A 13033-nucleotide genomic window follows, 5' to 3' on the forward strand; every position below is an offset into this window, starting at 1 on the left:
ACTCCTTTAGTTCAGTTCATTTGGGCAGGTGAAAACAATGCCACAGGTGGAACCAATTAATCACACCAAGACCACCTGAAAACTGATGCTTATAGTCAGCTATGTGTTCTGAACTGGTATGAACACCATTCATTTATTCTCCATACCCACTTTATGCTCTATTCAGGGTCACTGGGCATTGGGAAGAAGGTGAGGAAACACCCTGGACAGGTCACTAGTCCATCACAGGCACAACATAGATAGACACACATGCATGCACACATTCACACACAATTTACTACTCCATACAGACAGGTCAAGGGCCGAGATTCAAACCCAAGACCTTCTTGCTGTGACATGAAGCGCAGACAAGACCTGCTGTTCCCCCGCTGACAAAAGTGCAACAAAGTAATCTATCCAACTACGGTTCAGATCAAAGAAAACATGTAGGTGTCCTCGCTCTCTTAGATTTCCGTCTTGGTGAGTCTTGAACCACTTCACACTGCAGGAGCCCAAACAGACTCGGCCCAACAAAATCAAATGTGTTTGAAATAATCTTGTCGGGTCAAAGAACCAGAGCCGGCAGTCTTTTTTTTTTTTTGTGACCAAGTTTTTTTTTATTTTCCTGGATGTAAGGGATGCAGGTACCTTGACATTGACATGAATCAGCGGAAAAACGAAACAAAAAGTAAATAAATAAATAAGTGACTAAATAGCAAAAAATAAGTAAAAATAAACATAAAGAAATAACAATAATAAATAAATAATAACAAGAATAATAATAATAGTAATATAGCAATAAAAAAAAGATATAAAAATAAAAAAATAATAAATAAATAAATTAAAAAAAAAAAAAAAAAAAAAAAAAAACCAATAAAGATAGATTATAACAACAATAATAACATTAATAATAATAACAATAATAATAATAACATACATAAATGCACACACATTCAAACATGTATACGCCCATATACATACATACACACACACCTATAAAAATAAAATAAAGTAAAATAAATAAACATATAATAATAGTAGGGATAGTATAAAATGAAATACATTCGTATACATCTATATATTTATACATATACACACCCATACACACACATACATCCATACCAGACACACACACACCTACATCCTTAACTCCCCTCCCGATGTGTCAACTTCCCTTCCCCCCCCCCCCCCCCCCCCCCCGCCCGCCCCCGCCCGTTTTCCGCATCAATCTTTATCATAATCTAAGTGTAATTAAATAAAGAATGAGTGTGAATGGTTTTGCATGGATTTCCTCTTCTCCCTTCAAGTTGATGTATATTTAACTAAACACAATGCTTCCGTCCAGGCCTCAAGATTCTTCTGACTAGCATGGTTCATCCTCGCTATGGATAGTTCCATGAATACATAGTCTGTTAAAGACTGGAACCACTGATGAATTGATAATGAATTAGAAGGTAGCCATCTTACAGCAACCATCTTTTTAGCAGCAATGATCCCCAAATACATCAGCCGCCTCTGAGTTAAGTTAAGCGTCAGATATGAATCATCATTCAATAACATTAGAAGTGGTGAACAATCCAGTTTCATTCGTATCATAACAGACAATTTTTGAGCGACCCTTTCCCAGAATGCTTTGACCTCTGTCTTTTTTATCTAAACTTATTTTGGGTATAATTGTCAGTCCTTTGGGTGATAGACGGGGCTCACAAGACATACCGGTGAGGGGGGAACTGTGGAGAAAAGGTTGCATTGTATACCTCCGTTTTAGGCTCCTCAAATGCCATCTGTCCTGCAACTGCACTGTTGCAAACCTGATTCAATTTAGGGCCACCCCCTCTCATGACACCCTAACTGAATCAGGTGTGCAAAAGTTGAGCTGGAGCTACCAGTTGTGTAAATGTGTAAACTTAATGTTCCAATCTGGCTGAACATTTTTACAACAAGTTCAAGTTTGTGTATTTCTATAGCCCTTCATCACATGCATGTCTCAAAGAACTTTACATAGATTGAGCCTAACTAGATCCAACTAAACAACAATCAACCATAGAACAGAATTATATCATTAATACACACACACACAAAACAAACTGAGAAAGTAAATGGTCACTCTCCTATGTGGACTCTCATGTGTCTCTTCAAGTTTCTTTGATGACCGATACTTTTACCACAGACTGAGCAATTAAATGGTTTCTCTCCTGTGTGGATTCTCATGTGTGTCATCAATTGTACTTTGTAACCAAAACCTTTACCACAGACTGAGCAATTAAATGGTTTCTCTCCTGTGTGAACTCTCATGTGTCTCGTCAAGTATCCTTTACAACCAAAACTTTTACCACAGACTGAGCAATTAAATGGTTTCTCTCCTGTGTGGATGCTCATGTGTAATTTCAAGTGTTTATTTTGAGTAAAACTTTTACCACAGACTGAGCAATTAAATGGTCTCTCTCCTGTGTGGCTTCTCATATGTGGAGTCAAGTGTTCATTTTGAGTAAAGCTTTTACCACAGATTGAACATTGAAATGGTTTCTCTCCTGTGTGGATTCTCATGTGTAATTTCAAGTGTTTATTTTGCATATAACTTTTATCACAGACTGAGCACTTAAATGTTTTCTCTCCTGTGTGGATTCTCATGTGTTTCGTCAAGTATTCTTTACAGCCAAAACTTTTGTCACAGATTGAGCATTTAAATGGTTTCTCTCCTGTGTGGAGGCTCATGTGTAACTTCAAGTGTTTATTTTGAGTAAAACGTTTATGACAGACTGAGCAATTAAATGGTTTCTCTCCTGTGTGGACTCTCATGTGTATCATCAATTGTATTTTAGAACCAAAACTTTTACTACAGACGGAGCAATGAAAATGTTTCTCTCCTGTGTGGATTGTCATGTGTCCCATGAAGTATTCTTTACAACCAAAACCTTTGCCACAGACTGAGCAATTAAATGGTTTCTCTGCTGTGTGGACTCTCATGTGTGTTGTCAAGTGTTTATTTTGACGAAAACTTTTACCACAGACTGAGCATTTAAATGGTTTCTCTCCTGTGTGGATTCTCATGTGTACCTTCAAGTGCCCTCTATAACCAAAACTTTTACCACAGACTGAGCAATTAAATGGTTTCTCTCCTGTGTGGACTCTCATGTGAATCAGCACAGTTCCCTTGCGGTCAAATCTTTTACCACAAACTGAGCAACTAAAGCGTTTCTGCCCAAGAACTTCACTGTTTTTCTGTGAGTCTAAGCCTGACTGAGGTTCATTAGTTTCCATCCAATCATCATCACTGTCATCAGTCTCAGGTTCAGAAGAGTCTGAAGTCTTGCCATCACTAATTGGTTGTAAATCACTAGCTGGATCTAAGTTCCTGGCTGGTTCTGATACTCCACAGTCCTCTCCATCAGCTTCTGTTTTCATCTGTTCAGTTGAGCTGCTGGCTAGAGGCTCTGCCTCTCTGTTCTCCTCAGTTTGGCTTTGATGAAGCTGAGAGGACTGAGGTTTCTCTTCATCATCTTCACTCTTCACAGGCACAGCAGTGAATGGGAACTTGGTGATATCAGCCTCCTCCAGCCCTTGAAGCTGCTCTCCCTCCTGACTGGTCCAGAGTTCCTCCTGTTCCTCTTTAATGTGTGGGGGCTCTGGGTCCTCCTGGTCCAGACTGGGGCTCCACTCCTGCTGCTCAGGGGGAACCTCTTCTTTACTAACCAACAGCTGCTGGAGGTCTGGAGGTACAAATGAAATACAGACATATTCACATTAAGGAAAACTGTGACTGTAAGTCAACCTAAACTTGTTACTGGGGATGGGATGATGTGGTATCTCAAGATTCGATTCAGACCCATCTGTTCTCCTCCCATGACACACGCGGGCGTGTGGGATATTATTTTTTCCATGTCAAGAAGACGGCTGGCTGAATTCCCGAAAACTAAAACTAACAGTTGACGTTACTCGGAATACAGCCGGGTTTCCGAGACTAGCATGCGGTCTACCTGCACTTTATATATTTACAGGTTTGTTATTTGTTTGATAAATGGAACTATTTAAAATGAAGTACATTAGATACCACCCCCCACTACCCACCACAAATAGATTTGAATTCTGTGGGAAACACTGTCCTGTAAGGACCGGGTAGCAGTTCATAATTATAAGGTCGGCACTAGGGGCGTAACGGATACCGGAAAAAATCTGAACCGTTCGGTTCGCCACACACTGTTCAGGTCGCCCATGCATGCTGCGGTTCATTCGGTTCTGTGCCCCCCCCCCCACTCCCCACGTGGGTCTGATCTCCCTGGAGAGTATCTGTCCAATCAGCTGTCAGAATTACATGTCAATCTACGATGACATCACAGCTGGATTAGCCTACTAACACAGGAGTAGCCTATGGAGCAAATTGTGGAATTTTAAGTTTCACTTTCAGACTCTGCTGCTGCTGCTCTGCTGGTCTGTGAATCTCCAAATGACAAACATGACATGATGCACACATCGGCGCATTAGAGATCGATTTGGATCAATTTGACCAACTTTTGACTTTGTGGTTTCTGTGGCAGCAGCAGCGATCTCTCAGTGAGTTCAGACAGGCACAGCGCAGGAGCTAAAACATCAGAGGTAGTGATGCGAGGGTCAGGTTTTTATTTTAACCCGCGACCGCCTGATCCGACACGTCAACATCCGAATCCGCCCGTTCGTTCTCAATATTATCTTCAATCGGCCCAACCCACGGGTTTCGGGTTTACCCGCGCATCACTATTTGGGTGTTTCTAGCAAAGATTTGTAGCCCTATTCAGTAGTGGAAGATTTCAGGAGGTAGGCTACATGATTTAAGTTGCATTTTATGTTGCTGTTGGCCTACATGGCCTACAATGCAGGGATATTTTATGTTAAAACAACAAAGAGCCAATTTTAATTTTCAGTGAAAAAGTTGTAATTCAGGAAAGCTTAAGATAAATACATTGTGTAAATTGGAATTTGCAATTGTACTTCCCCTGCCCAGTGGTGCACCAGATATAGGCCAACAAGTCTAATAGACGTCGAGTCACAACGTGACTTTATTTCGACCATTTACCGACATGACAGCATATAATCTTCGGGGAATGATGATTTCGAGGAAAACCTGTTTTACAGTGGTTTAACCGAATAAACACTGTATTAAATTACAAGGATAGAATTTTGTAACATGAGTACGAACGGTAATGTTTACGCATGAATCGCAAAGGTTATTATTCTAAACGCAGTATGCTATCATGTATATGGCCAATATAGAGGCTAAAATAGGTTTATCTTTTATTCCAGCATTTCCTCTAGCTGCCTTTATAGGAACTATTTTTCCTTGCGCATCAACACTAAGTAATCCTTTCGGCCTCCGATGCATGCGCCAACGGTGACATCAGTCGTAGAGTTCGACAGGGAAGCGAGGTCAGGTGAGTTAACAAAAGGCACTTAGATTTAAAATTCAAACGTATTTGCACAGATGTGTTGATGTATTGAGGCTACGTTGCTTTTTTTTCCTAGATTGCTGGTTTTCGTATTCATAAATAACAATGGGGGGGGGGGGGGGCACAGCTAGCATGCTAGCTATGAAACCTGCATGTTCGTGTGTTAAAGTGCATTAATCCTGTGAGCTTTTGGTTGTTTTCAGGACCCACTCTTCTCTATTGTCAAGTCTTTATTCATAGCGAGGGGGTGGTAGCTTCTGATAGCTAAATGGAGTTGGTGTAGCCGACAGAAAGCGCTTTAGCCTGGGACGCTACATGGCGTTAATTTCCAACAGGACCTGGCCGCAGACAGGCGCCTCCACCGCTCAGTCAAAAAATGCTCCAACATCAGAAGAGGTTCTGCAAAGATGAATTTTTTTTTTTTTTGTTGTGCCTTTTTTCCAGCTGCTGTGAAGAGATGGAAGGTGAAGGCCACGGAAAACAAAAAAGCAGCCATAGGACTGAAACATGCACCTGCAAGGACTGGAGGACGGGGATTGGGTCTCAATAAACAAGCAAATGTATTTTCAAAATGTTTTTTGTGTTTTCTATATATCCTGAATTGGGGCTGGGCAATATGGACCAAAAATCATATCTCGGTATTTTTAGGCAGAATGGCGATACACGATATATATCTCGGTATTTTCCACGAAGTGGGCTACATGTTCAATTGTAAGTCAAAGCCACATGTGAGATGTCACAAGCACTTTTATTAAAACAAGACTGTGATCAAAATAAAATGCAAAGACAGGGTTTCCTTCCCTGTTTTAGAACAGTCTGGTAAGTTCAGAAAATGACATCACTTTACTGTAATGCAGCCTTTAAAACCAGGAAAAGACACTTATGCCATATCACGATATCCGAAATCTAAGACGATATCTAGTCTCATATCACGATATCGATATAATATCGATATATTGCGCAGCGCTATCCTGAATGTTGTCTTTTGTTGAAGAGTATTATGTACTATTTATACTGTCTCTATGCCCTGAATGGGTTAACGGTTTAAAATATTCGATTAAAAAAAAACTACATGGCATCATAGAAAGATGTGAAATTTAGCTTAATTCTATATTCTTTCATAAGTAGCCTATGTGGGTATTTAGTGGCTTTCCTTAAAAGTACATTTTATGTAGCCTAGGTTGAAATGTCATCTATAAAACGTTAAAACGACGTAGGTCGAAAGACCGACGTCAGAAAAACTTTCATATCAGCCGCTCCACTAGACGTCAAGTCGACCTCCAGGACCAACGTTGATTAGACGTCTGATCGACGTCGAAATGTTTGCTGGGTCTGGTTTTAGGTTAGATTTAATACAATTCCAACAAGTCCATTTTTGTGGATCAGAAGAAGAAGGAAACCCACAGACCGCTGGCCAACGCAAACAATGATGACGCCCATGGTCTACTGCCCTGCTTTGCAGTTGCTCACATGAATATCATAGCATGTGTGTGAATTATTTTATTATTTATGTGAAAATAACATTTAAATGTCTCAAACCTGCTCTGTGTAACCGCACTTCAGGATTTAAAACAGCGTCCAGCAGCTTTCGTTGTCGGTCGATCTCCTCTTTTGAACGAGAAGCTTCCTCCTCGTACTCTGCTATCGTTCTTTCAAACAGCCCAAATATCTCTTCAACAGCCGCAGTTAGTCGCTGGTTCACCAACGCTCTCAGCTTTTGGACTTTAGACATTTTCACACAGTGACAGGAACTTTTCCTCCTGAACGTTTTACTGACAAACTTTGTCCTTCAAAGCTCCAATAGCTTCACAGCTAAACCATTCATCTGAATCCATATGAGAGAGGAGCTTCTTCTTCTTCTTCTTCTTCCTCAGAGCTAAACGGAGCCTCGGCTCCAGTTTATATATCCGCGATAGTATCATCCATACACACAGAGTCTTCTGTTGGTCAATTAAAGTTGTAAACTAGACTTTTAAAAGGAAAAAAATCGGGAAGTAGGCCTCGTTCAACCATGCTTGCATACACCGTCCGCCATTTTGCACGACATCACAAAGCTTTTTTTCCTGACTCCACCTTTCCTTCCCGCTTCTTCTTCTTCCCGTTAAGGTTTGCGGTAGTTTAGACGCTTCCAGGCGTATTACCTCCCTCTACAGGTCAATGTAAAAAGGTTATAATGCCGTGGTTTTCAAAAACTGCACAATTCTTCATTCAGTTAGTTGATGGTTCTTTCGGCCGAGCAAAGTTTAAAAAGAAAAGGAAGAAACTCCTTAAGCTGAAACATCTTTTAATTAAACCTCCCTTTCTTGCGTTTCTGGAAGTTAAAATTAAGTGGTGGAAAGAGTACTAAAACGTCCTAGGCCTACTAGAATAGAATAGAATAGAATAGAATAGGATACTTTACTACCACACCGTGAAATCTGTTTTGCAATAGTAAGCATATACACAAAGGCGTAACTTTAGTTTGAACATTGGGGGTGTTGAGATAGTCCCCAAGAACACCAACCCGGGGGGTCCGGGGCCATGCCCCCTGGGAGATTTTCTTTTCACAGCTGTGAAATGATCATTTAGGTGAATTTGCGGGGGGAAATACTTCAGACTACTGATCAATAAATCAAACATGGAATCACAAGATTTGGTTTCATGTTTGATTTATTGATCAGTAGTCAACCCGGGGGGGGGGATGACTTTTGGTTGACTACACCGGGTTGGTGTTCTCAGAGACTGATCTCAACCCCCCAATGTTCAAACCACAGTTACGCCTTCGTGTAGGCTATGTGTAGCCTATGCTAATACTATTGCAAAACAAATTTCCCTGTGTGATAGTAAAGTATGCTATTCTGTTCTGTTCTGTTCTGTTCTGTTCCATTGTAGTAGGCCTTGGACATTTTAGTAGGCTACTCTTTCTTTCCACCACCTAAAGAAAGGGAGGTTTAATTCAAAGATGTTTCAGATTTAGGAGTTTCTTCCCTTTCTTTTTAAACTTTGCTCGGCCGAAAAAAGAACAAACAACTAGCCTAACTGAATGAAGAATTGTGCAGTTTTTGAAAACCACGGCATAACCTTTTAACATTGACCTGTAGAGGGAGGTAATACACCTGGAAGCGTCTAAACTACCGTAAATCTTATGGGAAGAAGAAGAATACATTTTTATAGGAAAGGGAAAATTCAGAATCAATATATTGGGAAATGAATGTACAGACATCTTGAGTGGGGACAAGACCAAAATAAATGACATAAATCTCCTGGTACCAGTTGACAAAATGAGCAGACCACATCAGTGTCCTTTTTATATCTTTGTAGAAATACCTTGGAGGGATAAAAACAATGAATCGTTTTAAAAGACACTTCCTTAACCTTATTTATAATCAGATATTTAGAAGGTAAGCACCAGATTTTCTTCCAGTTCGCGGGAAGGAAAGGTGTGAAGTCAGGAAAAAAAAAAAAAACAAGCTTTGTGACGTAACGTTGCGCAGGATGGCGGACGGTGTATGCAAACTTACTTGAGCGGACGCCTACTTACCGATTTTTCCCTTTCAAAAGTTTAGTTTACAACTTTAACTGACCAACAGAAGACTCTGTATGTATGGATGATACTATCACGGATAAAGAAGCTGGAGTCGAGGCTCCGTTTAGCTCTGAGAGGAAGAAGAAGAAGCTCCTCTCTCTTATGGACTCAGATGATTGAAGGACAAAGTTTGTAAGTAAAAGTTCCTGTCACTGTGTGAAAATGTCTAAAGACCAAAAGCTGAGAGCGTTGGTGAACCAGCGACTAACTGCGGCTGTTGAAGAGATATTTGGGCTGTTTGAAAGAACGATAGCAGAGTACGAGGAGGAAGCTTCTCGTTCAAAAGAGGAGATCGACCGACAACGAAAGCTGCTGGACGCTGTTTTAAATCCTGAAGTGCGGTTACACAGAGCAGGTTTGAGACATTTAAATGTTATTTTCATATAAATCACACATGCTATGATATTCTTGCTGTGAGCAACTGCAAAGCAGGGCAGTAGACCATGGGCGTCATCATTGTTTGCGGACACAATTTGGCCAGCGGTCTGTGGGTTTTCTTCTACTTCTGATCCACAAAAACTTGATTGTATTTGGCTAATGTGCCGCAGGCAGTTAGATTGCAGACTCTCAATCGAGAGAACAGAGTACGATTCCCATCAGGGAGCTTCCACAAAATTCAACGTTGCGAGTCTGTTAGACTCTTGGTCTTGTTTGTGGTACTGTGTGTGACTCCAGCACACTGTAACAACAACAGTTTTCTACACAGTCTGTGTTCTACAGATAGAGAACACTTTTTTAGCTAGTTTACAGTTAAACATAAACTCTTGACTAAAGACTGAAATGTTTTACAAGGGAGAGAATGGAATTATAAATGATTAGAAGTTGCCAAACCATATTTTTTTTTAGATATTTAGGTCGAAACTGTAGAAAAACATACATGAAGTCATGTTATTGGAAACCTTCAAAAAAGTGCCTCAACATCTGGTTCCACTTAAAGACTCTATAGACAACTTTTTTGCTTTAACTTATCATTATGAAGTAAATGATGATTGCACAGTGTAATGGCTATAGAATAATGACACCATCGGCGTTTAGATTGGTTCCCTATAAGCCTCGCTTTCACTGTGCAATTCTGTCTGCCACCGGGCACGATCTCCCGGGACAAGGAAGGCTCGACTTACGGCACAAAGGAAGTGCGTCATCCATTGCGCAACCAACAGAGGTCCGGTAGCTATCCCCAGTAAAAAAAAAAAAAAGGTAGCTATCCCCAGTAGCGGAAATGGCGGACGGTGGAACAACCGCAGTGACAGTGGAAACACTACCCTCTATCATAGCACTGAGATCGGGGTTTCTAGTTCAAATTGGGATTGTTTCTTGCTTTGGACAGTAGTAGTTTGGACAGTAGCAGGCTGCTGGTGGTAGCGTTAGCCATGTTGCTAACGTTTCTGGCTGCTAGCGGTAGCATTAGCCATGTTGCTAACGCTACTGCTAGCAGCCAGAAAACGAACCAGGAGCTACAAGGAAGCCAGGACCAGCCAGAAACATACATCTAAACATCGCACAAAAAGTTCGGAACTTTGTGTTTGGTAGATTATTTCTCTGTTGTAACAATGCTTCTTGGCAATACATTTTATACCGTTGGAAAGCCTGTTTATTTCCCTTTTAAATGGTGCCTCATTTGTAAGGAACATGCATTTGTGGGATGAGCAGCACAGCTGAGTATGTGGGTTGCGCTCATGTAAAATTTGCCAAATCTTCTCTGCCAATGCCAAACAGCTTATTCTGCTGTTGCTATCGACTCTTGTTTGGTGTTGTTTGGTGGATTGGATGATTGAAGTCTATCAGTAACAAGGAAGAAACAAGACATATTGGCAATTTTACAATTTATTCATTTAACAAACAGTCAGGAGCCTCAGTAGCGTGTGGAAGAACCATACACAGCCACAACAGCCTGGCACCTCCTCCTCATGCTGGTCACCAGCCTGGTCACACACTGCTGTGGGATGGCATTCCACTCCTCAACCAGGATTTGTCGCAAGTCAGCCAACGTGGTTGTGTCCATCACTCTAGCACGAACAGCACGCCCAAGCTGATCCCATAAGTGTTCAGTTGGGTTGAGGTCAGGACTGTTGGCAGGCCGTTCCATTCTCTCTACTCCCAAATTCTGGAGGTCTCTGATAAACCCCGCTCTGTGGGGGCGAGCGTTGTCATCTTGGAGGATGGAGTTCGGTCCCAGACTGTGGAGATATGGGATCGCCACCGGTTGCAGAATCTCATCTCGATATCTCTCTGCATTGAGATTGCCTCCAATGATGACAAGCCTCGTTTTTCCAGTGATGGAGATGCTGCCCCACACCATCACACTGCCTCCACCAAAAGGTGTTACTCTATCGGTGCAGCGATCAGCATAGCGTTCTCCCCGTCTTCTCCACACTTTGACCCTACGATCCAACTTCCGTAGGCAGAATCTGGACTCATCGCTGAACATAACGTTCCTCCACATGTTCAGGTTCCAGTGCAGGTGCCAATCAGGTACCTGATTGTCAGCACCTGGGGGACCGGAAGCTCAAAACAAGAGTCAATAGCAACAGCAGAATAAGCTGTTTGGCATTGGCAGAGAAGATTTGGCAAATTTTTCATGAGTGCAACCCACATACTCAGCTGTGCTGCTCATCCCACAAATGCATGTTCCTTACAAATGAGGCACCATTTAAAAGGGAAATAAACAGGCTTTCCAACGGTATAAAATGTATTGCCAAGAAGCATTGTTACAACAGAGAAATAATCTACCAAACACAAAGTTCCGAACTTTTTGTTCGATGTTTATGTTTGTTTCTAGAACAAAAGAAACAAACATCTAACTATGTTTGTTTCTGGCTGCTAGCGTTAGCTATCGTAGCTAGCATTAGCAACGTTAGCCATGTTGCTAACGCTAGCTAACGCTAACGCTAGCAGCCAGAAACAAACAAATGATCCATTGTCCGTTTGATAATCTAAACAAAGAACACGTTTTCTTGCAGTGGCCTTTCTAAAATGAGCAGTGGTGAAAGTTACTATATTGTGTTATGATCAAGGAGTTGATAAGCAGACAGATGGTTTGTTCTATTGCACAGAGCTAGGCTCTAACAGAAAGAGATCCGGTTGTCTTTGCAACAGCAGCGCAAACAACAATACCACTTGGAAACGCTAGAGGGGGACAACGGGGGGAAAGTTGAAAAGTTGTCTGTATCCACTTTAAATGTCTCTACAAGGGTCTCTTTGTTTCACAATATAGGTAAAAGGTAAATCAGAACAAAATGAATAAATGATAAAACTAGATATTTGACTTACTTTTCTTTCACACTACTTTATAGATGTGAATCGGCTTTATATATCCAACATCTATATGGTCACAATATTACAGATTCAGGCTTTAAATGTTAATATTTTACATTTCTCTAAACACAGTTACTAGTAGGCTACTCTTTTTGCATGCAAAACATGGCCTATACATTGAAGATGTACTTTCAAAATATTTGGTACACAATAATACAATGTGTACTTATATGCTGAATAAAGTCAGATAAGAAAAAAAAAAAAACTGAAAAACTTTTCAGTGCATGATCGGAGCATGTACTCTCTCATGGCTTTGTGCCAATTGGTTGAAAGTATTTAAGAAAATATGCATTGACCAATAACAGATAATTTTTTTGTCTCTTAGAAAACTATATAAGATCAAGTATTCTGTTTTTGAGCTGAGACATACTGATGTAAGCTTTGGGTGTGAGTTTATGTCTCCTTATTATTGATCAATAATCATCTCATCAATCTTCAAATCCGTCAGTGCCTGTGCCTTTATTTTGTGTATGTGTCCAGTGTTTGACAGATTTCCACGACATTAGTTCTGGGCGATATGGCAAAATCATTTTTTATCAGTCGATATAGATGCAGTATATATCACGATATAAATAGTTATTTTTGTCAGGCTTAAAAATTACCTTTTTGAATGAAAGCTGAAAATATCAATGTTATTTGGGGGCTCTTTTATTTTCAATCAGAAGAGAACATTAAAATGAGGTCTAGTGTTAAGTGCCTGCCAAAAAACAAATGGAAGGTAGTACAATTTAAGAGCAGACAGAAGTCGATATGA

At 40.7% G+C, this 13033-nt stretch overlaps 1 protein-coding gene across 1 annotated transcript; it reads right to left on the reverse strand.

The window, feature by feature from the left end:
* Window positions 1-1930: 1930 nt before the first annotated feature.
* Window positions 1931-7400, reverse strand: LOC139646192 (zinc finger protein ZFP2-like). Its single transcript, XM_071522124.1, has 2 exons — window positions 6939-7400; window positions 1931-3689 (listed from the first exon to the last, which is right to left on the reverse strand). Exons 1-2 carry the CDS (start codon window positions 7129-7131, stop codon window positions 2083-2085), a joined length of 1800 nt encoding a protein of 599 aa, XP_071378225.1. The 5' UTR covers window positions 7132-7400; the 3' UTR covers window positions 1931-2082.
* Between the last annotated feature and the right edge of the window lie 5633 nt (window positions 7401-13033).

The sequence above is a fragment of the Centroberyx affinis genome, unplaced genomic scaffold (assembly GCF_046629955.1).
Source record: "Centroberyx affinis isolate AG114_WGS23_722 - 3 ecotype Tasmania unplaced genomic scaffold, CSIRO-AGI_Caff_v1 ptg000953l_1, whole genome shotgun sequence".
Taxonomy (NCBI): domain Eukaryota; kingdom Metazoa; phylum Chordata; class Actinopteri; order Beryciformes; family Berycidae; genus Centroberyx; species Centroberyx affinis.

Bases quoted from the DNA above. Each gene is read 5' to 3' on its own strand.
- LOC139646192 (XM_071522124.1), bottom strand. From the start codon at position 7,131: ATGTCTAAAGTCCAAAAGCTGAGAGCGTTGGTGAACCAGCGACTAACT. The intron at 3,690-6,938 runs GTTTGAGACATT...TTGTACCTCCAG, and splicing joins AGTGCGGTTACACAGAGCAG to ACCTCCAGCAGCTGTTGGTT.